The sequence below is a fragment of the Diceros bicornis genome, chromosome 22 (genome assembly GCF_020826845.1).
Source record: "Diceros bicornis minor isolate mBicDic1 chromosome 22, mDicBic1.mat.cur, whole genome shotgun sequence".
NCBI lineage: Eukaryota > Metazoa > Chordata > Mammalia > Perissodactyla > Rhinocerotidae > Diceros > Diceros bicornis.
This window is the reverse complement of record NC_080761.1, coordinates 38,210,645-38,235,105: the sequence shown is the minus strand read 5'-3', so window position 1 is coordinate 38,235,105 and position 24,461 is coordinate 38,210,645. Positions and strand designations below refer to the sequence as shown.

Below are 24,461 nucleotides of genomic sequence, written 5' to 3'. Positions count from 1 at the left end.
TCAAATAAGATGAGAGCTAACAGTCTGTGGTGACATCAATAAAAGTGATTTTGGTGGAGTGGCAGGGAACAAAAGTGAGTGCAAGATAAAGCGGGGGGAGAAAAAGAGAAACAATGAATTTAGGTACTATTATTAACTCATTAACGATTACTAACTCTTGAGTCAGTTTGCTGAGAAGGAAACAGAAAGATAAGGTGGTAGGTAGAGGAAGACACATGGTCAAGAAGAGGTTTTAAGATGGATGATATTACAGCCATCTGTATACTGATGGGAAAGCCAACAGAACGGAAAATGCTGATGATGCAGGACCAAGAGGGGATAATTACAAGAAGGAAGTCCTTGGTTATGCAACCAGGGATGGAATCCAGTGGACAGGCAGATTGGCCTTAGACAGCAGGTTTACTCCATCCATGGTAACAGGTGGGAGGCAGAGTATACGGGCAGATGGGAAAATGTGGGCGAGAGATGATGGAAAATTCTTTTCTGATAACTTTATTTTCTCAGTGAAATAAACAGCAAGGTTTTCAGCTGAAGGTAAGCCATGAGGAAAAGACGTTGGCAGTTTCAGAAGGAATAAAACAGTTGCCCTGAAAAGTGGCAGAGTGAATCGACTACAAAAGTGCAGTAAAAATATCAAGCAGCACTGAGGCTAAGTGGAAATGTCCAGCAAGCAATTAAAATAATGGTTTGGAAATCAGGAGACGACGTGGCTACACAGGGAAATTAGCAAAGACTGGAGTAGACTTAAAACCATGAAAAGTGAGGGAAAGACCAGAAGATTTCAGAATAAGAAGAACTAAGATGAAACCTACATTATAACAACATTTATGTGGCTGGTGGCAAAGGAACCAGCAAAAATAGAGATTGTCATGGTTCCTGTCCAAACTCTATCTCCACTCTAGTTGATCCAAAGACCTTTTTACTCATCTACAGGAGATGCTGCCCCTCTTAAGTAGGCCAGTAAATCTGTGGTCCTCTGCCAGAGTTGTACCAGGTAACAGAATTAGTTCAAGCTTGCCCTATGATGAAATTCAGAAGGATCAAGGCCCTACTACTTTATTGGGCAAGAAATCCCTCTGAAAACTTTGTGTGGCCAGTGTAACACTTCCTTCCTTTCTATCCTTATTCAACGGGTATGTAGGGTTTCTCTGTCCTTTTGAGAGCACTGCCCTGGGAAACACCAGCAAGGACCAACATCAGATGTGATGTTCCTGTTTGGTAGTGGTGTCCTTGGATGGACAGGTCCTTCTACAGGCAGAGAGGTTCTAGGGCGGACTCCAACCCTTGTCTGGGGGCAGTTATGACAGACTGACTCTCATAGAGTTTGAAAGAAAAGAGAATAAACAGCAAAAGAGACCAGCTAGTTAGACAATTTGGTGGTCACTATGACCTTAGAAGGAAGAGTGTACACAGAATGGCTGAGAAATAACTGGGAGATGAGGAAATCAAAACTGAGTATAGCCCAATCTTTGGAAAAGTCATGGGGGTAAAAAAAAATCGCCTTACTTTGCTGATGTGCTCAGGTGCTTGGTCAGGAGTGTTGCTGAATTCCCCACCAATCTGGAGGTCACTGACACAGCAAATTGAATCTCTCAGTTCTGTGAGCTTTTGACTGCCCAACACCAGCATCGTCTGATATGGTTTGTGTTCTTTGTGCTAAAAGTCAAACAGTAAATAAATAAGTGTTCACTTAGGGACAAAGCACTTAAACTGTAAAACCTGATATGACCAAATAAAAATTAAGTTACTAGTTTTCTTAACTTAAGTTATCCCCATAACTTGGTGTTCTAACTGTGTTTTCTTAGATTCTGTATTTTTCTATTTGGCATCCATTTATTACAGGTCCAAACTAATGGTCAAAGTTGTTTATATCTCCCCTGTGATCCAGACTCTGAAACTGCCTCCTTTATTTAACTTTCACACACCAAGGCAATATTTCCCCTGTCCTAAGTCAATCCAGAGCCAGTACCAGACAACTAGGACAGCCCCTGTACCCGAGAGCCCATTGGAATTATTCAAACTAGCCAATCCTAAACTGTTTACCCTGTCCTACCTGGCCTTTTTCACAGAAACCCCAATAAAGGCTGTGGCCTCTGCTTTTCCCTCACTCCTTGCTGCCTCCCAACTGACACTGGTGCTTCTCCCCATGGCCCTGCATAGTGTGGTGTACCCCCTCCTCTCAGGAAATGTAAGTAATAAAAATCTTTCAATAGCACTGGCCTCTAGTGTTGTCACTCAGTCACCTGGGTACACAGGCACAATTGAGACACTTGGTGCTATGGTCTGAATGTTTGTATCTGCCCAAAATTCACATGCTGGGATCCTAATGTCCAATTCCGGATGGTGTTGGGAGGTGGGGCATTTGGGGGAGATTAGGTCATGAGAGTGGAGCCCTCATGAATAGGATTAGTGCTTTTATAAAAGAGGCCCCACAGAGCTCCCTAGCCCCTTCTGTGACCCAGAAGAGAGCCCTTACCTAACCATGCTGGCACCCTGATCTTGGACTTCCAGCCTCCAAAACTGTGAGAAATAAATTTCTGTTGTTTATGTGCTGTGATATTTTGTTATAGCAGCCGGAACAGACTAAAACACTTGGCAATAGAACTTTTTTTTTTTTTTTGGTGAGGAAGATCAGCCCTGAGCTAACATCCATGCCAATCCTCCTCTTTTTGCTGAGGAAGACCAGCTCTGAGCTAACATCTATTGCCAATCCTCCTCCTTTCTTTTCCCCCAAAGCCCCAGTAGATAGTTGTATGTCGTAGTTGCACATCCTGCTAGTTGCTGTATGTGGGATGCTGCCTCAGCATGGCCAGACAAGCGGTGCGTCGGTGCGCGCCCGGATCCGAACCCGGGCCGCCAGTAGCAGAGCGCACGCACTTAACCGCTAAGCCACAGGGCTGGCCCCAAGCAACAGAACTTTTTTAGTTTGAGCTAAAGTTTATAATCAAAATGCTACTAAAATGACATTAGCATAAAGAGCCTTTGGAATATAACTTCATCTAGCAGCACAATCTTTTAAAATTTCCTGAAAGTTACCTCATTGAAATCAAGCAATCTATACACTACCCTCATGTTATAAACCCAGAGGTTCAGTTTTATTGGTTTAATTTAGTTTTGTTTGGTAATTTGAGATCTTAAAATGAACAAGGTAATTAGTACTAACTATATCCCAGATGATTCATAAAAGTCTACTTATTCACAAGTGCAATTTATGTATAGTGATATTTCAATTAAACCTTATCAAGGTTTATGTCACATCTATTTGGGGAATCAAGAATACACACACTCTGGCCTGGGACAGAGTTCTTTTTATTAGAGACTCCTAAGAAATTCCTGGATATCCTCGACCTGTTAGCTTTCTGCATTTTCATCAAAGAGCCATCTTTAGTTAGTTCAGTAAGTTTCCCAGTCTTCTGAACTGGTGAACAAAGGTCACCCTACTCCTTCACCAGTCACCTAACCTGCAAAAACCCCCAAGAACTCATATAATTAGAATCAATGTGGATGTATATATACTTCAGTTGCTTCTAGTGCAGAAATCAGGTATACATTCCAATGCTATAACTGTCATCCTATTAATCAAAAGGTTATTTGAAATCTGACCTTACTTATGATATTCCTTATTAAAACAAAGAACCCAAAAATACAGATAGGATGTAAGATAAGCTAGCATATGCTTGCATTTATTTTGAGCCCTAAGGAATGTGATTATTCTTATAATTAAATGCTTTGACAAAAGTCACTCATATTATCTGTGAAATCTGACAGGTTTTACCACTGACCTTATGAAATATAACAGGGTACAAGATATTCACAGATAGGATAAGCTCCCCTTCTTCAATCATGTCTGCTGGATTTTCAGGCTTTTTTCCTATGGCATGTGACTCCTGAAGGAGGAAAACGCATTAATAAGAGACCTTAAAATCAGACACTGTGACCCAGATAAGAGGCAGTGTGGAACAGAGGCTATAACCAAGGGCTGGAGTCAGACAGCACTGGGTTTGACTCCTAATTCTACTTCGAGAAAACTGTTAAAACCTCTCTAACCTTTAGCTACATATTCTATAAAAAGCAGAAAAAAATTATTTACAGAATTGTCACTGAGAAGGTGTACATAAAGCATCTAATAAGATGTTTGGCACTAAGTGCTTAGCAACTGACGATAAAACAGAAATATCAACTAATGTTGGTATAACATTGGCACTTATAACACTTTTGCATACCTCCTTTCATATTATTATGACATATTTTTGACAGATGAAGCTCAGAGGTTCAGATTTACTCAAGGTAAATCAGTGAGTTAGGATGCAAATACAGATCTGTTTGACTCTAAATAAAACCTTTGCTTTTTACAACATTGTCACATCTTTAATACATTACACCTCCTTCCTATGTGCTTAATAACTATAAAATAGGGGCCACCAGGATGGACTAGATAAGAAGGTGCAAAAGATGTTTTAAAAATAAGTGGAAGTGATGTCACGCAAAATGGCAGAGTAGGAAGGTCTAGGGATCAGTCCCTCCACCAAAGCAACCAATAAGATGGAAAGAGATCAGAACCAACTACTTTGGAACTCTGAACCTGATCAGACACATGTATCAACCAGGGGAGTGCTTGATGAAGGCACAGGTGCTGGTCTTTCATAAGTAAGCAGAGGGTGCAAACCAACTACCATCCCCCATTCCTCAGCCCTGTCACAGGTGTAGAGATAGCAGCCCGTGTCCCTGGAACAGATGGCTGATGCCAGGACAGGCAGTGGGGACCTTGTTCTCCAAAAATCGGGAGTTGTGTGTTTTGGGTGGTCTGGTATTGCCCTGAGGGCCTGGAGCACATACCTGCCTTGGTTTTGGCCCTCTTGTCAGCAGTGGCTTCCCCCAGCAGCAGCTATTGGAAAATTTAAAGGGACAGGACCCTTTTTTTCATTTGGGGAGGCAGACACTTAAGGAAATCTTGGTCAGATCACTGGCTGACCAGAGAGATAATGAAACAGAAACATCAGTGACTGTACACAACAAGGAATACACACATTGGAACAATACTTAGGAAAAGTCACAGACAGCTCCAGGCCTCAGCAAGTAAAAAACATACTCAGAATGTCCAGTCCTCAACAAAAACTTATAAAACACACAAAGAAACAGGAAAATCCGGCCCATTCATAAGAAAAAAAGAATCTGACAGAAACCACCCCTGAAGATACCCAGACATTGAAATTAGATTAACACCTGATTTCTCACCAGAAACCACAGAGTCAAGAAGGCAGTGGTTTGACATATTGAAAGGCATGAAAGAAAAAAACTGTCAACCAAGAATTCTATAACCGGCATAACTATCCTTCAGGAATGAAGGGGAAATTAAGACATTTTCAGATAAACAAAAGCCGAGGGAGTTCATTACCAGTAGACTTGCCCTATAAGAAATACTAAAGAGAATTCTTCAGGCTGAAACGAAAAGACACTAGACAGTAACTTGAACTCATATGAAGAAATAAAGAACACTGGCAACAGTAACTACTAGGTATATATAAAATCCAGAGTCGCTGTACATTCGGTTTGTAACTTCTTTGTCTCCAAAAGCAAATGCATGAAACAGTATTTATAAATTTATTTTAACAGACATAATATATAAAGATGTAATCTGTGACAATAACAATATAAAGGAGGAGGAGTACATGTATAGGAGCCAAATATCTATCCTTCACGATACTACTGAAATAAAGCTGGTATTATTAAAACTAGATTGTTACAATTTTAAGATGTTCATTGTAATCCCCAAGGTAACCACTAAGAAAATAAGTAGAACATATACAGAAGGAAAGAAGATGGAAAACAAAACAATACACCATAAAAATTCAACTAAATACAGAAAAAGGCAGTAATGGAGGAATTGAGGAACAAAAGAAATATATACGTACAAATAGCTAAATAGCAGAAGTAAATCCTTATCAGTAATTACATAAATGGACTAAACTCTCCTATTAAAAAGGCAAAAGAATGGCAGATTGGATAAAAAACTTGGATCTATCTATACACTTTCTACTAGAGACTTTAGATATGAAGACATAAAGAGGTTGCAACTAAAAGAATACAAAAAGACATTCCACCCAAATAGTAACAAAAAGGGGTGTTGGATGGCTGGGATGGCTATATTAGTGTCAGACAAAAAAGACTTTAAGTCAAAAAAGGTTACATGAGGGGCTGGAGTGTAGTGGGTGGGTTCCACGCACTCCGCTTCGGTGTCCTGGGTTCGCAGGTTTGGATCCCGCCAGCGGAACTACACCACTCCTCGGCCATGCTGTGGTGGTGACCCACATACAAAAATGGAGGAAGGTTGGCAAAGATGTTAGCTCAGAGCTAATCTTCCTCAAGTAAACAAAGGAGAAGATTGGCAACAGATGTTAGCTCAGGGCAAATCTTCCTCAGAAAAAGAAAAAAAAAATGTTACAAGAGACAAAAAACGACATTATATGTTAATAAAAGGTGCAATCCAACAAGAAGATACATTAATTATAAACATATATGCAGCTAACAACAGAACCCCAAAATATAAAGCAAAAATTGACAGAATTGAAGGGAGAAATAGACAGTTCTACAATAATAGTTGGAGACTTCAATAGCCCACTTTCAAGAATTAGTAGAACAACCAGATAGAAAATTAATAAGGAAAGAGAAGACTTGAACGACACTATAAACCAATGAGACCTACAGACATACAGATATTCCTTACCTTACGATGAGGTTACATCCCAATAAACCCAACATATGTTGAAAATATCTTAAGTCAAAACTGCATTTAATACATCCAACCTACCAAACATCATAGCTTAGCCTAGCCTATCTTAAACATGCTCAGAACACTTACATTAACCAGTCGGCAAAATCATCTAACACAAAGCCTATTTTATAATAAAATGTTGAGTATCTCACAAAGCCTATTTTATAATAAAGTGTTGAATATTTCATGTAATTTATTGAATATTATAACAAAAGTGAAAAGGAGAATGGCTGTATGTGTACAGAATGGTTGTCAGTGTATTGGTGGTTTACCCTTGTAATCGTGTAGCTGACCGGGAGCTGCGGCTCACTGCCACTGCCCAGCATCATGAGAGAGTATCATACTGAATATCACTAGCCCAAGAAAAAAAATCAAACTTCAAAATTTGAAGTACTAACTTGAAGTACAAAGTTTGCAGGTTTCTACTGAATGTATATCACTTTCACACCATTGTAAAGCTAAAAAATTGTTAAATCGAACCATTGTAAGTCAGGGACCATCTATATACAGAACACTCCATCCAACAACACAGAATACATTCTTCTCAAGTGCACACGGACCATTCTCTAGGATAGACCACCGAGTCTTAATAAATTTAAAAAGATTGAAATCATAAAAATTATCTTTTCTGATCACAATTCAATGAAACTAGAAATCAGTAACAGGAGGAAATCTGAAAAATTCAGATATGTGGAAATTAAACAACACACTCTTAAACAACCAATCGGTCAAAAAAGAAATCACAAAGGAAATTAGAAAATATCTTGAGACAAATGAAAATGAAAACACAACATAAGAAACACGAGATACAGCAAAAGCAGTACATAGAGGAAAACTTATAGCTGTAAACACCTACATTAAAAAACAACAATCTCAAATCAATAACCTAACTGTACACACCAAGGAACTAGAGAAAGAAAAGCAAACTAAACCCAAAGCCAGCAGAAGAAAGGTAACAATCAAAATTGACTCAAGAAGAAATAGAAAATTTGAATAGACCTATAACAAGTAAGAAGACTGAACCAGTAATTAAAAACCTCCTAACAAGGAAAAGCCCAGGACTAGATGGCTTCACCGGTGAATCCTACCAAACAGTGAAAGAATAATTAACACCAATCCTTCTCAAAGTCTTCCAAAAAGTCTGAAGAGTAGGGAATACTTTCTAACTCATTCTGAGATCAGCATACTCTGATACCAAAGCCAGACAAAGACACTACAAGAAAACTACAAACCAACATCCCCTATGAATATAAATGCAAAACCCCTCAACGAAATACTAGCAAACCAAACTCAGCAGCATATTAAAAGGATTATATACCACAACCAAGTGGGATTTAGCCTCAGGATGCAAGGGTCGTTCAACACATGCAAATCAATCAATATACTACACTACAATAACAGAATGATAGAAAAAAACACATCATTATTTCAAGGATAAGGATAGACACATAGACCAATGGAATAGAATAGAGAACTCAGATATAAACCTTATATGGTTACCAAAGGTGCCAAGACCAATTAATAGGGAAAGCACAGTCTTCAACAAATGGTGCTAGGAAAACTGGATATCCAAATGCAAAAGAATGAAGTTGAACCTTTACCTTATACGTAAAAATTAACTCTAAATGGATCAAAGACTTAAACTGAGAGCTAAAAACTATACAACTCTTAGAAGAAAACATAGGGAAAAATCTTCATAACATTGGATTTGGTGGGGCCAACCCAGTGGCGCAAGCGGTTAAGTGCACACGCTCCGCTGCGGCGGCCCGGGGTTCGCCGGTTCGGATCTCGGGCGTGCACTGACGCACAGCTTGGCAAGCCATGCTGTGGCTGCGTCCCATATAAAGTGGAGGAAGATGGGCACAGATGTTAGCCCAGGGCCAGTCTTCCTCAGCAAAAAAAAGAGGAGGACTGGCAGATGTTAGCACAGGGCTGATCTCCTCACACACAAAAAAACAAAACAAAACAAAAACATTGGATTTGGTGACAGCTTCTTAAGTATGACATGAAAAGCAAAGACAACATAAGAAAAAAAACAGATACATTGAACTTCATCAAACTTTAAAACTCTGTACATCAAAAGACATTATCAAGGGGCCGGCCCGGTGGCGCAAGCGGTTGGGTGCGCGCGCTCCGCTGCGGCGGCCCGGGGTTCGCTGGTTCGGATCCCGGGCGCGCACCGACGCACTGCTTGGTGGGCCATGCTGTGGCGGCGTCCCATATAAAGTGGAGGAAGATAGGCACCGATGTTAGCCCAGGGCCGTCTTCCTCAGCAAAAAAAAAAAGGAGGAGGATTGGCGGATGTTAGCTCAGGGCTGATCTCCTCACAAAAAAAAAAAAAAAAAAAAAAGACATTATCAAGAGAGTGAAAAGAAAACCCACAGAAGGGAGAAAAGGGGGCTGGCCCTGCGGCATAGCAGTTAATTGCGCACGCTCCATTGCTGGCGGCCCAGGTTCGGATCCCCGGTGTGCACCAATGCACTGCTTGTCAGGCCATAATGTGGCAGTGTCCCATATAAAGTGGAGGAAGATGGGCACAGATGTTAGCCCAGGGCTGGTCTTCCTCAGCAAAATGAGGAAGATTGGCATGGATGTTAGCTCAGGGCTGATCTCCTTCACAAAAAAAAAAAAAAAAAGGAATGGGAGAAAATATTTTAAAATCATATATGTGGTAAGATCTAGTATCCAGAATATACAAAGACCTCTTAAAACAAAATAATAGAGACAAACAACCCAAGTAAAAAATTGGTAAAGGACTTGAATAGACATTTCTCCAAAGAAGATATACGAATGACCAGTGAGTACATGAAAAGATGCTCAACATCACTAATCATTAGGGAAATGCAAAACCATAATGACATACCACTTCACACCTACTAGGATGGCTATTATCAAAAACCAGAAAATAAATGTTGACAAGGATGTGGAGAAACTGGAACCTTGGTGCATTACTGGGGGGAATGTAAAATGACGTAGCGGCTGTGGAAAACAGTTTGCTGGTTCCTCAAAATGTTAAACCTAGAATTATCATGTGATCGAGCAATTCCACTCCTAGGTATATACTAAAAAGAACAGAAAACAGACTCAGATACTTGTACACTAATGTTCATAGCAGCATTATTTACAACTGCCAAAAGGTGAAAATAACCCAAATGTACATCAACACATGAATAGATAAACAAAATGAGCTATCCATACAATGGAATATTATTCAGCCATAAAAAGGAATGAAGTCCTGATACATGCTACAGCACGATCCTTTAAACCATTATACTAAGTAAAATAAGTTAGACACAGAAGGACAAATATTACATGATTCCACTTACATGAGGGATCTACAACAGACAAATTGTTGGAGACAGAAAGTAGAATAAAGGTTTTACCAAAGGTTGGGAGAAGGGAAAATGGGGAGTTATTGCTTAATTAGTATAGAATTTCTGTTCAGGATGATGAAAACGTTCTAGAAATAGTGGTGATGGATACACAGCACAGTAAATGTACTTACCACCATTTTAGTAAACATTTGAAAATGGTTAAAAAGGTAAATTTCATGTTATTTCAATTTTACCACAATAAAAAAAAAAATGGGAGCGACAACAGATGCCCTTATGCACTATCAAGTGCCCAACACAGCATCTGACACATAGTAGGTTCTCAAGAATACATACTGAATGAACTGATCATGTCTACTAACACTTAATTCCTCATCACTCATCATCTTGAATTTTTCTGAGGGTTTACATTAAGAGATGACGGATTAGGAAAGAATGTGGTTAACAAAAATCAGGAGTAGAATAAAAATACCAGGAATAGGGTGGTGAAAATGCATGAATTTAGCCTAATACAGAGAGTAAAACCAAACTAAAAGCAAAAATGAAGGCAGAGATCTGAAAGAGTCAAACATGCCACCACTTGAATTCTGTAGGTCTTTTTCCCCTACCAGTTGCCAGTCCCAATGAAGTTTCTCCAGTTTGTTTTCACCTAAGCACATCCAATGCAGAGCCACCATCTAGTCACCATTAACACTCACCCAGTGCTGGAGAGTTTACTGTTTTCTGGGAAAAGGTGAAAAAGATGAGACTCTCACCATCTCGTAAGCAAACGTTTCTTGTCTGCAGACCCGATCTATTGTTATGGTTTCTTCTCGATGTTCTAGGAGCTTCTTTCTAACCCTGTTATAGACACAAGAAAAATCAAACTTCAATATTCTTGGGGCCGGCCCGGTGGCGTAGTGGCTAAGTGCACTCACTCCGCTGCGGCGGCCCGGGTTCGCAGGTTCCAATCCCGGACACGCACCGAAGCACTGCTTGTCAGGCCATGCTGTGGCGGCGTCCCATATAAAGTGGAGGAAGATGGGCACGGATGTTAGCCCAGGCCAGGTCTTCCTCAAGAAAAAGAGGAGGATTGGCATCGGTTGTTAGCTCAGGGCTGATCTTCCTCACACATACACAAAAGAAACCACTTCAATATTCTTTATTGGGTCTTCCAAAGCATCTTTAATACTTAACTTTTTATTTTGAACTAATTTTGTTTTAGACTTAAAGAGATGCTGAAAAAATAGCATGAAGAATTCTCTTATCTCTCTCACCTGGCTTTCCGTATGTTAACATCTCACGTGATCACAGAATAATTATCAAGACCAGAAAATTAACATTAATACAGTGTTATTAACTATAGACTTTTCTTGAATTTCACAAATTTTTAAATTTAATGCCCTTTTTTCTATCCCAGGATCCTATGCAGGACACCACATTGCTTTCTTATTTCTCCTTTCCCCTCCAGTCTTTTGCAGTTCCAGTCTCTCGTTGTACTTCAGGACCCTGACGCTTTAAAGAGCTCTAACAGTTATTTTGTGGAATGTCTTCAATTTGGGTCTGACTGCTGTTTCCTCATGATTAGAGTAAGCTTATGCATTTTTGGCAAGAATACCACAAGAATGATGTCCTTCTCACTGTATCACATTAAGAAGTACATGATGTTAATATTAATATGTCTTATTACTGGCAGTGTTTACCTTGGAAAAGTTCCTGTCTGCCAGGTTCCTACACTAGAAAGATACTTTCTTTTCCTTTGTACTTGATAAGTATTTGAGGGAAGATCCTTTGAAACTACACAAATTTTATTTCTCCTCAAACTTGCACCCAAGAATTTTAGCATTCGAAAGTAATTTTGTCTGCAACATTTATTACTGTGCTGTATACCTAATGGTGACTCTCTATGTCCCTCATACATTTCTTCATTGATATTATGAGGAAGACCTGTCTCTTTCCTCCCATTTATTTATTTGATCACTTATATTAGTATGAACTCATAGACATTTATTTATTCTACAGGTTAAAATCTAATACTATTATTAGTTTGTTGTTCAAATTGTTCTAGCTTTGGCCATTAGGAGCTCCTTCATGTTGGCTCCTGTACTTTCAACAAGCCCTCATCCTTCTTTTGAGCATTTCCTTATTTTCTGGTACCATAAGATGCTCAAGGCTCATCCTGTATTAGGGCCCTATCTCAGCCCTGGAATCAACCATTTCTCCTAAGAGCCCCAGTTCCTTTATTGGGAGAGGTGTGTAACAGACCAGTACCAGGCACTAGGTGTTCTCATTGTTGTTGCAGTCACAGCTTCTAGGCCCCTCAACAGAGAGAGGCAGGAAACATACATAGGTATACTAACCCACAAATGTACAAATATCTGTATTTCTGTATGTTCCTATCTGTCACATATTTAAAACCATGAGTTTATACTGATACTTCTAATCCCAAAGTAAAATCACAGGATTCAGTTTAGCCTTCAACCTTTCCTTGTTTTTCTCCACAAGTAAGACACCCAGCTCCTATTATCTATAATCTATTAACTTATTTGTTCAATTCTAGAAAATATAGTTTCAGAATTGCTAACCTACACTTCTGTGAGAAACACTAACTCATGAACAGTTCTTTTTGTCTTCAGCCTTGTAACACTGAATCAAGATATGCTTTTGCACAGACTTAGGTTAGTTCTTCCTACCCTATTCTCTCCAGTGTTGTTGTTACTCATTTGTAACAGTTAGGCTCATTTGTTAGTTTTTGTATCCTATTTTGGGTTCCACCACCCACATTCTGGTTGGTTTTAACTGATTACTTTTGCCCTGTGTCAAAGATACGTGAAACATTCCTATGGTCCTAAGAGTCAGTTAGAGAAATGTCATTCTCTCTTTGACTCTACTAACCTGTTCCCTTTCCCTCCTTCTCTTTCCCACCACCCCCTGTAGGCAACCAATCTCTATAGTTCTGGTTTATCCTTTCCATTTCTTTTGTTCAAATAAGCTGATACCTGTGTATCTTCTTATATCCCTTTCTCTATTGGTCTGAATTCAATTAGGAGAAAAAAACTAAACAGTAATTTGGGGGCCGGCCCGGTGGCACAAGCATTTAAGTGCGTGTGCTCCACTTCAGCGGCCCGGAGTGCGAAGGTTCGGATTCCAAGCGAGCTCGCACCGACGCACCGCTTGTCACACCATGCTGTGGTGGCGTCCCATACAAAGTAGAGGAAGATGGGCACGGATGTTAACTCAGGGCCAGTCTTCCTCGGCAAAATAAAAACAAAACAGGAGGATCAGCATCCGATGTTAGCTCAGGGCTGATCTTCCTCACAAAAACAACAGTAATTTGAACAGAGAAAGCTTAACCTAAAGAATTATTAACATTAACAGAAGATTGGAACAGTGAGGGATCAGCAAGTAAGAAGAAAAGAGAACTCTAGAGAACACAGGAATAGCAGATATAAGGAGCACCCTATCCCTTGGGCTGAGAAAGAGTACCAAGGAAGCCTCCCTCTTCTTCCCCCAGGACTGAGATCCAGAGCTGCTGGAGAGGGCCTGGCTGTGACTCACTTAATGGCAGAGGAGTTGCTATGGTGCTCCATATGGGGAACCTGCTAGAAATCTGCCCTCAAGGGTGCCAGGAAAAGCTGTTCAGGGGAGGTGTCAAGGTGAGAGGAGTGGCAGGGAAAGCTGCTGGGCCACGGGTGCTACTGACTGCCACGTACCGCAGGAGCTGGCACGGGGAAGCTGTGTGTGCGACAGGACCCTGCTGAGCCAGCACATGGGACCAGGAAGCAAAATTCTTTCCTCCTGTAAAGTCTCTCCTTTACTGACCATTTACTTGCTGTTTACTGACAAAGCTTAATACTGTGGCAGCTGGTAAAAGAAAAATAACGTAAAGGGCCAACAGCCATTTTTACAGAGCAGGCAAACAGCATAAATTTATAGATGAGAACCAATATAATAAATTGGCACCTAGTGAACCTTCTTACATGAAGGGGAACATATGCTTTTGGGCTTTGCTTTTTTCATGTAACAGTATTTCCTAGAAATGCTTTATTGGTTCTTCCTTCCTCATCTTTTAGCGTAGCTGCACAATACTCCACTGTGTGGATGTCCTACAGTTTGTTCAACACTCTCCTATGTACATGTATTTAGAGTATTTCAAATATTTTGCAATGACAAACAATGCTGCAATGAATAACCTTGTACATCATGTATTTTCATATTGTTGGAGATGTGTCTTCAGTATAGATTGCTAAAGTGGGACTGCTGGGTCAAAAAGTAAGTGCCTACAAAATTTTGTTAGGCGTTACCCAATTTTCCTAGAGAAGGGTTGTACCAATTTGCATTTCCATCAGTAATGTACGAAAATGCCTGTTTCCCTGCAGCCTCATCAAAAGAATGTATCATATTGCTTAATTTGTGCCAGTCTGATAAGTGAGAAAACGTATCTCAGTGTCATTTTAATTTCCATTACCCTAATTATGAATATGCTTGAACATTTTTTCCTATGTTTGTGAGTCATTTTTCTATCTTTTTTGTGTGTGAATTATTTGTTCACGTCTTTTTTCCATTTTTTCCATTGGGTTTTTGGTCTTTATCTCTCAACTTTTAAGTTCTTACATAATAGGAATATTAGCTCTTTGTGGCATATGTTATATTTTCTCCAAGTTTGGCAGCTGTCTTTTGACTTTGCTTATGGTGTTTCTTGTCATGTAAATTTTTAAATTTTTATGTAGTCAATTTTATCAATCTTTTTCTTTTATTACCTCTGGATTGTATTTGACTCTAACTGGACTTTCTCTTCTATTTGTCAATTTATGAGCTAGTACCCACTGTTTTAACTATAAAGACTTTGTAGTATATTTGAATATCTGGTAAAATTACTCACCCTCACAATTTTCCTTCTCCTTCCCAGAGTTTTTCCTAGTTACTGTTGCATATTTTCCATATGAACTTTATCATCAACTTGTCTAATTCCATAAAATAACCAATACTTTTGGTATTTTTATTGGAACTGTATTTAATTTATAAATTAACTTAGGAAGAACTGACATCATTATGATGTTTAGTATTCCTATCCAAGAACAGAGGATATCTTTTGATTTTTTCAAGTCTTTTTCTGAATCTTTCAGGAGTGTGTTAAAATTTTTCTTATCTGAGTTTTACACATTTCTTATTACATTTATTCCCAAGTATTTAAACTTCTTTTTGACTACTGTTAATGAGATTGTCTCTACCATTATGTCCTCTAATTGTTTACTCTTTGTATATATGAAGGCTACTGCTTTTAATATATCAATTTTGTATCCTGCTATTACACTAAATTCTTTTCTTGTTTTTCTTGTTTCTCGACTCTTTTAGCATTGATTTCTTTGGGATTTTCCAGGTATATTATCATATCATTTGCCAACAGAGCTAGTTTTTCTTCTGTATCTACTCTTATACCTCTAATTGATTTCTCATGTCAAACTGCATGGCTAATACTTATGGTACAATGTTGCAAAGAAGTGGAGATAATGGGCATGCTTGCCTTGTTCCAGATCTTAGTAGAAATGCCTGTACTGCTTCTCTATTAAATAAGATACTAGCTTTACAACTAAGGTATATATATTTCACCATGTTGGAACAGTAGCCCTCCAATTTCTATTTCCTTGAAAGTTCTTATCATGAATGGGTGTTGAATTTTGTTAAAGGTTTTCTCAGCATCTCTGGAAATAATCAAATGACTTTTTCCCCTTAGATTCATTAATATGGTATACGATATTAATAGATGTCCTAATATTGAACCAAGCTTTATTCCTGGAATACACTTGGTCATGGTGTATTGTTTTCTTAATATGGCACTGGATCATTTGCTAATATTTTATGAGTGTTGAGTGCTACTGGTCTCAAGTTTTCTCTTTGTAATGTCTTTATCTAGTTTAGGTATTAGTGTTATGCTTGCCTCATAAGAAGAATTAAGAAGTTTTTCTTTCTTTTCAAGGCCCTAAAGCATTGGAACTATCTGATCTTTGAACATTTGGTAGAATTCTCCTGTGAAACTAACTGGACCTGGAATTTTGGGGGGACAGTTCCTTAAATAACTTTCTCTGTTTTTCTACAGAAACTAGTCTACTTAAGTTTCTACTCTAAAATGGTTAATTTCAGTAATCTCCAATTCCCTAGGAAATTATCCATTTCATCTAGGTTTTCAAATTTATTTCTATAGAGCAGGGATCAGCAAACTTTTTCTTAAACAGCCAAATAGTAAACACTCTAGGTAGTTAGCCATATGGTCTCTCTCACAACTCTGCAACTTGCCATTGTAGTACAAAAGCAGCCAGAGACAATGTGTAAATAAATGGGCATACATGTCCCATAAACCTTTCTGTAAAAAATCAGACGGCCAGTTGGTGGGCTATAGTTTGCCAACTCCTACAAAGTAGTCTCTCACAATTTTCAAACTTTGTTTCAATGGTTATTTCTCCCTCATTTTGTGTATTTGTACTTTCTTCCATTTTTTCTTAAGTTAGCTAATGGTTTACCTATTTTGTTAATTATTTTAAAAAGCCAAGATTTTGATTAATTAGATCCATTCTTTTTCTATTCTTTTCCTCATTAATTCCTGCTTTTATCATTATTATTTCTCTCCTTATATTTTCTTCTGGTTTACTTTGTTGTTCTTTTTTAGTTTTCTGAGCTGGAAACTTAATTCATTTATTTTTATTCTTTCCCTTTTAATAGATTATTTAGGGCAATGAATTTTCCTCTAATCACTGTTTTAAATGTATTCCTTACACTCTGATGGTGTTTTCAATGTCATTATTTCTTAAAAATTCTGTAATTTCAATGTGCATTTCCCCTTTTGCTCAGGAGTTCTTTAATAAGTTTTAAAAATTTCCAGGTGTAACAGCCTGATATTTGTTTTTTTGTTTTGTTTCTTTTTCTTGCTGAGGAAGATTTGCCCTGAGCTAACATCTGTTGCCAATCCTCCTCTTTTTGCTTAAGGAAGATTCGCTCTGAGCTAACATCTGTGCCAGTCTTCCTGTTTTGTATGTGGGTCACCACAACAGCACAGCCACCGACAAATGGCGTAGGTCCACACCCGGGAACCAAAGCCAGGCCGTCAAAGCAGAGGGCGCCAAACTTAACCACTAGGCCACGAGGCTGGCCCCCTGATTTTTGTTTTTGTTAGTAAATTCTAATTTTATTATGTTGTGATCAGAGTGTTGTTTGTAGTATTTCTACTTTATAGATTTACTGATGTTTCCTTTGTGACCTAATATACAATCAATTTTTGCGAACGTGCCGTGTAGTCTCTATAATGGGGTTGTAAATTTTATGAGTGTATGTGTGTGTGTATATATATATATATACACACATATATATATACATATATACCTAAGATATATTCTATTGATTAAGTTGTTTAGAGCTTTTATCTCCTCACTTTTTTTTTTACCATTTGATCTGTCGTGCTGAGATCAGTATATTAAAGTGTCCTGTTGTTAGTGCATTTCTAGCTATGTTTCCTTGCATCTCCCAGTTTTGTTTCATAAAGTTGGTTGCTGTATTATTTGGTGTACATATATTCATAAGTATTCGATCTTAATTGTGGTTTGTGGCTTTTAGCATTAAAAAGTGTCCTCTGGGGGCCGGCCTGGTGGCGCAAGCGGTTAAGTGCGCGCGCTCCGCTGCGGCAGCCCGGGGTTTGCCGGTTCGGATCCCGGATGCGCACTGACACACTGATCGTCAAGCCATGCTGTGGCAGCGTCCCATATAAAGTGGAGGAAGATGGGCATGGATGTTAGCCCAGGGCCCGTCTTCCTCAGCAAAAAAAAGGAGGAAGATTAGGTAGATGTTAGCACAAGGTTGATCTCCTCACACACACACAAAAAAAGTGTCCTTTGTCACATTTAATGTTTGGGGCTTGAATTCTATTGGTCTGATATCAGGACTACTAGACTTGCTCAATTTTTCTTTCCATTTGTCTGGTATACTTTAGTCCAAGCTTTATTTTTAGCTTCTCTGAATCACTTTATTTTAGATATGTCTGTTGTCTCCGCCAAGTTTTTGTTTTGTGAGCCAAATCCAAACCACTTTTAACAAGTTGTATAAGACTGATGCCTTTGGTCTCAATTCTATCACATTTTCTAATTATACATATTTTGTTATATTAGTTTTCTCGTTCATTTTGAGATGTATATTTTTTGACTGCCTATTTTTTTAGAAATTGAGGAGGGATGTTTGGTATTTGTATTTTTGTTCCAGTGGTTATCTTTGTACTTACATATTTTTAATGCTCTTTATTACCCATCTCCTTATTTAACCTTTTACTATGTAGTTTGTCAAGGTTTTGGGTTTTTTTTTCCAAGTATCCTTTAAAATCCACCTATTGCCCAAACACTATCCTCTTTCTCTTTTCTCATCCCATTTTTTTAGGGGCAACCTTCTATTTTGTTATAATACACAATATCTGTACCTTAGCTTTCCACCTTCACCTGTACTCCAGTAGTTCTTTTGCTGAAAATTTCCCAGTCATCATTTGGTTGGATGAAGCTCATCCTTTAGTATATTTCTAAGAAATGGCTGGCGGATGCAGAATTACCCAAGTTCTTGTATGTGAAAAACTTTATTCTATAGCCTTGATATTTGAAGGACATCTCAGCTGGATATAAAAGCCTTAGTTCACACTTTCTCTGAGCTTTCAAAAAATCCTGCTCCACTGTTGCCTTCTTTGTATGTCAGTTCTGCAGAGTCTGATGCTAATATAATTCTTCTGCCTTTGTAAATTTTGTGTTCTTTTTGCCTGGAAGCCTTGATGATTTTATCTTTATCTCTGAAATCTAATAGTTTTACTACGGTATGTCTCAGAGTTGATAATTCTGGGTTGATTTTCCCAGGTACTCAGTGAGCCCTTTTAATTTGTAGATTCCAGTTGTTTTCCAATTCTGGACATTTTTCTTAGATGATATTCTTAAATATTAATTTTGTCCAATTGTTTTGTTTTTCTTCTTCAGGGACTCTGGTAATATGAATATATTTTGTCATCTCTGTCTGTCTTGGGTTCCCACTACTTTCTCTGACTCATTCAATGTCTCTCTTTATGGCATTTTCATTCTCTTGGTTGTATTCATGCCTTTCTTCATTGCCTCTCATTAATTTTCATTTGTGTGTATTCTCCTTTAGGTATCTCTTAATTCATTTGAGATAATTTTGTCTTTTTCTTCCATTTCCTGAGTTCCATCATTTTTTTTTCATTTCTCCTGTTTCTCATCTTTTCCATTCTTAGTTTTAAAATTTCAGATCCAAAGTGTTTTTATATCCTCAAATGCTTGTTTCAGTATATTCAATTCTGTTTGGAGTGTAGACTTAAGAATTTTCTTGTTTCCTAGTTATTTTCTGGGAGAAGGGAGGATTTCCTCAGTTGATTTGTATAAACAGTTGTTTCCTACAATAAATTCTCTACGGATTTCATTTCTTCCTATTTTGTGATACTTGTGGGGGGGTGGTTTACAAGATTCCTAGTTTAATGCTGCCCTTTTCTGTCATTCTAACAAAGCCCAGGTATATTGGAGGTTTTTTTTTTTTTTATGGTTTTGATGATACGATAAGAGTGTCCTCCAATTTTGTCATTCTCTTTACCTTGAAGGATTCTAAACTTTCCCTTTTTCATCCTTTAAATGGCATAGTGAACAGTACTTTTTTAGCCAGAGAAGTGAGAGGGATGGGCAGACTAATTTAACTGAAATTGCTATTGTGTTAAAAGTAATGTTGCTGAAGCTTTTGGAATGACAGGTAAGTTTCAGTAGCACCTATGTAGTAACAATTATCTCCTATTCCTAGGAATTAAAAATCTTCTCTTTAAGGAGTCAAAAAATTTAAAAAGTGCTGAAAGTAAGTTATTTAGCTTGCTAAGGATTAAGGAGGGCAGCACATACCAAAGGAGAATCAACCTCTATCAATTGCATAAAATGAGTCAAGTAGTTCCTTTGTTACACAGGCAAAAGAAAAAGTGCTAGAAATTTATTTATTTTATGCCGTAATAAACGGATCATATACTTAGGTTTTGTTTTCATTTTTATGTTTTTAAGTTATTGGTGAAGAGAAAAAAGGAAGGTTTAGAGAAAGAGAAAGCGTAAAGATAAAGATTTTGACTTTTGGCACAAGTCTAATTTACCTGTGGTACTTTTAAGATTAATATTAGTCATATTTTAAATGTAATAGTTTCAAAGTATATCAAAATAATCCTAGCTGAGGAATGCTGTACTAACTCCTTTTACATTATATATATTTCTACCCACATTTCCTATGGAAGAGACTAGAAGACAACCAAAGAGATACAGTTGATCTAGTATTAGAATACAGCCAGGGGAAGCAGTGTGGAAAGTAGTCTGAAAATTACTATTTAACATGGCTTAATAAAATCATTATAAACCAATTAGTGTGTTATTAACTATAGCAAAAAAGTCTTTGTTTATAATTATTATCAACCTTTTTTTCAGCCAATTTCTAAAAATCACTCCCTTAGGTTTACGAAAGTTTCATTTATTCCATTCATTCTACAAATATTTACTGACTCCCTATTATGTGCCAAAGTTCTAGGAACTGGGATATAGCAATGTGTGTGACACATATAGCTTATGGAACTTTTAAGTTTAGCTAAGAAGACAGAAAATTAAACAAGTATATTTTAAGTGTGATGAATATGTCAATAGGGAAGTATGGGGGGGGGCTACAGGAGCATAAAGGGACTTAAATGGAGTCCTTAATCCTTCAGCTAAGATTTGAAGGATGAGTAGAACTCAGCAAGACCAGGGGAATAAGGAAGAATGAGAGTTCTGAACAAAAGCCTGGAGTGAGAGAGCACATTCCAGGAACTGAAAAACAGTGTAGTGTGGCTGAAGCACTGCAGAGATAGAGCTGAAAAGATCAGCAAGACCCACTCCACAGAGGCCCTTGCGAGCCACTTAAGAACACAGGACTTTTGCCTAAGAGCCAGTGAAAGGTGTTAAGCAAGAAAGTGATACAATCAGATGTGCATTTTTGGAAAATCCAACTAATGACTCAACAATAGTTAGAGGGCAGCAACCGGAGCAAAGCAGTACAATCGGCTTGAGGGCAACACACAGATGGGGGAGTCTGGACCCTCAAGGAGGACTTTAGAGATGTGAGAAGACTGCTAGACGCTACAAGTGCATCTATTCGCTAAGGGAGAGAGCTGGGTTGTAGTAACGTGGAAAGGAATCTCAGGGTCTCAAATATGGGGTAGGTTTCAGATGGGACAGGGGCCACGTGCATCCTGAGCCATTTTAAAGAGAAAAGCGGTTGAAAATAAATCTGGAAAGGCAGATTTGGCAAGTATCTAAGCAAAGAGTCTGAAATTTATCCATAAAGGAGAGGTAAAGCCATTGACAATTTCTCAGCAAATGAGGATGCTCAGGTGATAGTGTGAAGGGTAAAGGAGAAGGAGAAAAGACTGGACCTACGAAAGTCAGGAGCCTTTCACAGTGCTCCAAGTCTTGCTAATGTAAAAGCAGTAGAGATAAGGGAAACAGATTTGGTAGTTATTACAAAAGAAACCAAAGTAGAGTTGAAATGCCTGCCTGAATTTTTGAGGTAGGTGGTATGAAGTGAGTGGGCTACAAACTAGAAATTATAAATTTCACAATTACACACACAGCTTCACTATAGTAGTATTATCATAGAGCAGTGTTTCTCAAAGCGGGGTTGGCAGATCGGAATTGATCTCTGGGCTATCTGTTACCCAGTCAGGACAGAATATGTGAGTTCTTAGAAACATTCACAGCAATATGACAGTTATTTCACTGTTGAATTTTTTTTTTTACTGTTAAATTTAAGAAAAAATGTGGACTTTTATTGTTTGTCTTTTAATTCCATTTTTCTAGTAATTCATTTTTATCCTATTTTACAAAAGTATGGATCTGTCAAAAATTTAAAAATAATAAAACTAGTCCTTTACTACAGTTTGAGAAGTACTATCAGAGTGTTTAGCTTGCACCTGAAATCTAGTAAGTGGGTTAACCGTACCTTTGTAAACACACATTTAAAAATAAACATAGGGCCGGCCCTGAGGCTTAGCGGTTAAGTGCACGCTCTGCTGCTGGCAGCCCGGTTCGGATCCCGGGCGCGCACCGATGCACCACTTCTCTGGCCATGCTGAGGCCGCATCCCACATACAGCAACTAGAAGGATGTGCAACTATGACATACAACTATCTACTGGGGCTTTAAGGGAAAAAAAAAAATAAATAAATAAATAAATAAATAAATAAATAAATAAATAAAAATAAACATAAATTTGAAAGTGGACTAGATATTAGAGGTTATGTATTTACTGGTAATTTTCTCAGGTGTAATAATACCATTCTGATTATGCAGGAGAATGATACTTTTAGGAGCTACATGCTGATGTATTTGGGAGTAAATTATCATGATGTCTGCAAATTACTGAATGGTTCAACAAGAGAAAAAGACACAGCAGGTATCTCAAACTCATACAGCTAAAGCAAATATGGCCAAACGTTAACAATGGCTGAATTTACGGGGTGGGTATATAGATGGTAACAATACTATACTTTTAACTTTTGAATAATATCATGTTGAAAAAATATTTAAATAAATAGCACAGAGTAAAAGCAAAGTCCTCCATACCCCAAAGTCACTAGGTCAGTATCCTCCGGGATGACTTCTGGATCCTCACCTTCTTCAAGGCACTTCAGTTTCTCAAGGCTAAAACAAAAACAAAAAGGAAAAGCAGTCATGCATCTTATCCATAGCGAGCGAGTCAGGGTTGTGTCCTAAATACATCAATGAATAATTAAGAAGTGAGATAAAATCCAGCAGGCGGCTCACAGGAGGCCAGTTCAAGGCAATGATTTCTGCGCCGATCCTCTGTAAAGAAAAGTATAAATGGCCGATTGAAGGCGGCCAATACTGTTAAATGGACAAAGAGATCGCTAAAAGTTTTTATATTTTCACCCCAATAAGGCACTTTTGGGGAAAATTTCAGTAATCGCATAGGCGAGAAGTCCCCCAAAGAGACCACAGTTAATCAAGGTTTCAAAACTCCTCTGATTAAGTCTCCTTCCAGCCTATTACTAAAGCTCCTCCATTGTCAAAGTGTCTTGTCAGTGGCAGGTACACGTCGCTTTTACTCTGACTGTCTTTCTACATTAACAAGCACTTTAAAAATTAGCGAATAGAAAAATTAATCTTTGATGCAGTTCTCTCGTCCCTTCACTCCAACTCGCAGAAAATTGTGCATTCCGATCACGGGATCTGACACCGGCAGGCTGAAGGCTTTGAAGGCTCCCTTCTAGCCCCAGGAGTAAACGCCAGGCCCTCCCAAGGATGAGTCCCAGCGGAGCGCAGGAGCAAGGCTGCACCCTGGTTGGCCCCAAGAGCAAGAGCCCCTCGGCCCCGCACTCACCCGCACACCGCTCTCAGCTCCGCTGCCGCCTCCAGGCTGCAGCCCAGATCCCGGGCCACCGCGGCATCCTCCCGGCCGGAGTCGGCGACCCCTCGGCGCCCGGGCAGCGCGGGTGCCGGCGGCTCCGTCAGCGACAAGTCTCCTGCCCCGCGCAGCCGGCTACGCCACAGCTCCCCGAAGGCGCCCACGTGGAAAACGCGCGTGTTTAGCTCGGGAAGCTCGTACTCTGGAAAGCTGCAGCCGGCACTGCTGGAGACCGGGTCCTGTCCGCCGCCCACCCCGCTACACGTTAAGCCACCCCGGCTGCTTTCAGCCATGTTCGCCTCACTCCCTTCCCTGCAAAAGCCGGGCGATCAAGGCCTCGCGGAGCGTGATGGGACTTGTAGTTGCGCGGGGCCCCCGCCGGCGAGCGGCCGGGCGGCGCGGCCAAGATTCAGACACTACGTTTCCCGGCAGGCCCCGCGTCGGGCCCACCCCTGGGCGCGGCACCGCGAGCCCCCGCGCGCAGGGCTGAGCGCATTGTTCTCCGCTCCGGGCGGCTTTGGGGGCGGTTGCGGCTCTCGTTTCACCGCAGCCTGTCGGGCTTGGTTCCCGGCCCCCATACTTACGTGGCATCGCTCTCTGCTGGGTAGGGCCGCCTCGCCACGCCCTTCGGTCCTGCTCTTTGCTTTTCTTGGCCCCGGGGTGCGGGACTTTTCCTTGACTCCAGAGTTCATGGGCTGCGCTGCTGCCTCACTGCCCCCAGAGCCTGAAAGATATGGGGGGCGAGGGCGGAGAGCAGGGACACTCAGGACCCCCCAGATCCGGTTCCTTCAGAACCTCCCCAACGGCCCAGTTTTGTGTATACACCTATGCATTACTGTACACACACATAATAGTGTTTATTGAGCGTCTGCTGTGTATCAGACACTGTACATTATTAACTCAGATATTTTTAAATGCTGCTCTTGTGG

General features: G+C 39.5%; 1 protein-coding gene across 4 annotated transcripts in view; it reads right to left on the bottom strand.

Moving 5' to 3' along the window:
* Nucleotides 1-23,840, bottom strand: part of SNAPC3 (small nuclear RNA activating complex polypeptide 3) — a 39,474-nt gene extending 15,634 nt beyond the window's left edge. For all 4 annotated transcript variants that reach the window (XR_009223458.1, XR_009223459.1, XR_009223460.1 and 1 more), the window contains exons 1-5: nt 23,509-23,840; nt 22,731-22,808; nt 10,860-10,944; nt 3,783-3,887; nt 1,507-1,656 (exon numbers count right to left, since the gene is read on the bottom strand). Coding sequence is in view for 1 of the 4 variants with exons in the window: in XM_058565831.1 (XP_058421814.1) it covers nt 1,507-1,656; nt 3,783-3,887; nt 10,860-10,944; nt 22,731-22,808; nt 23,509-23,825 (735 nt within the window). In the remaining 3 variants the exon portion in view is untranslated. The remainder of the gene's footprint in view (nt 1-1,506; nt 1,657-3,782; nt 3,888-10,859; nt 10,945-22,730; nt 22,809-23,508) is intronic.
* Between the last annotated feature and the right edge of the window lie 621 nt (nt 23,841-24,461).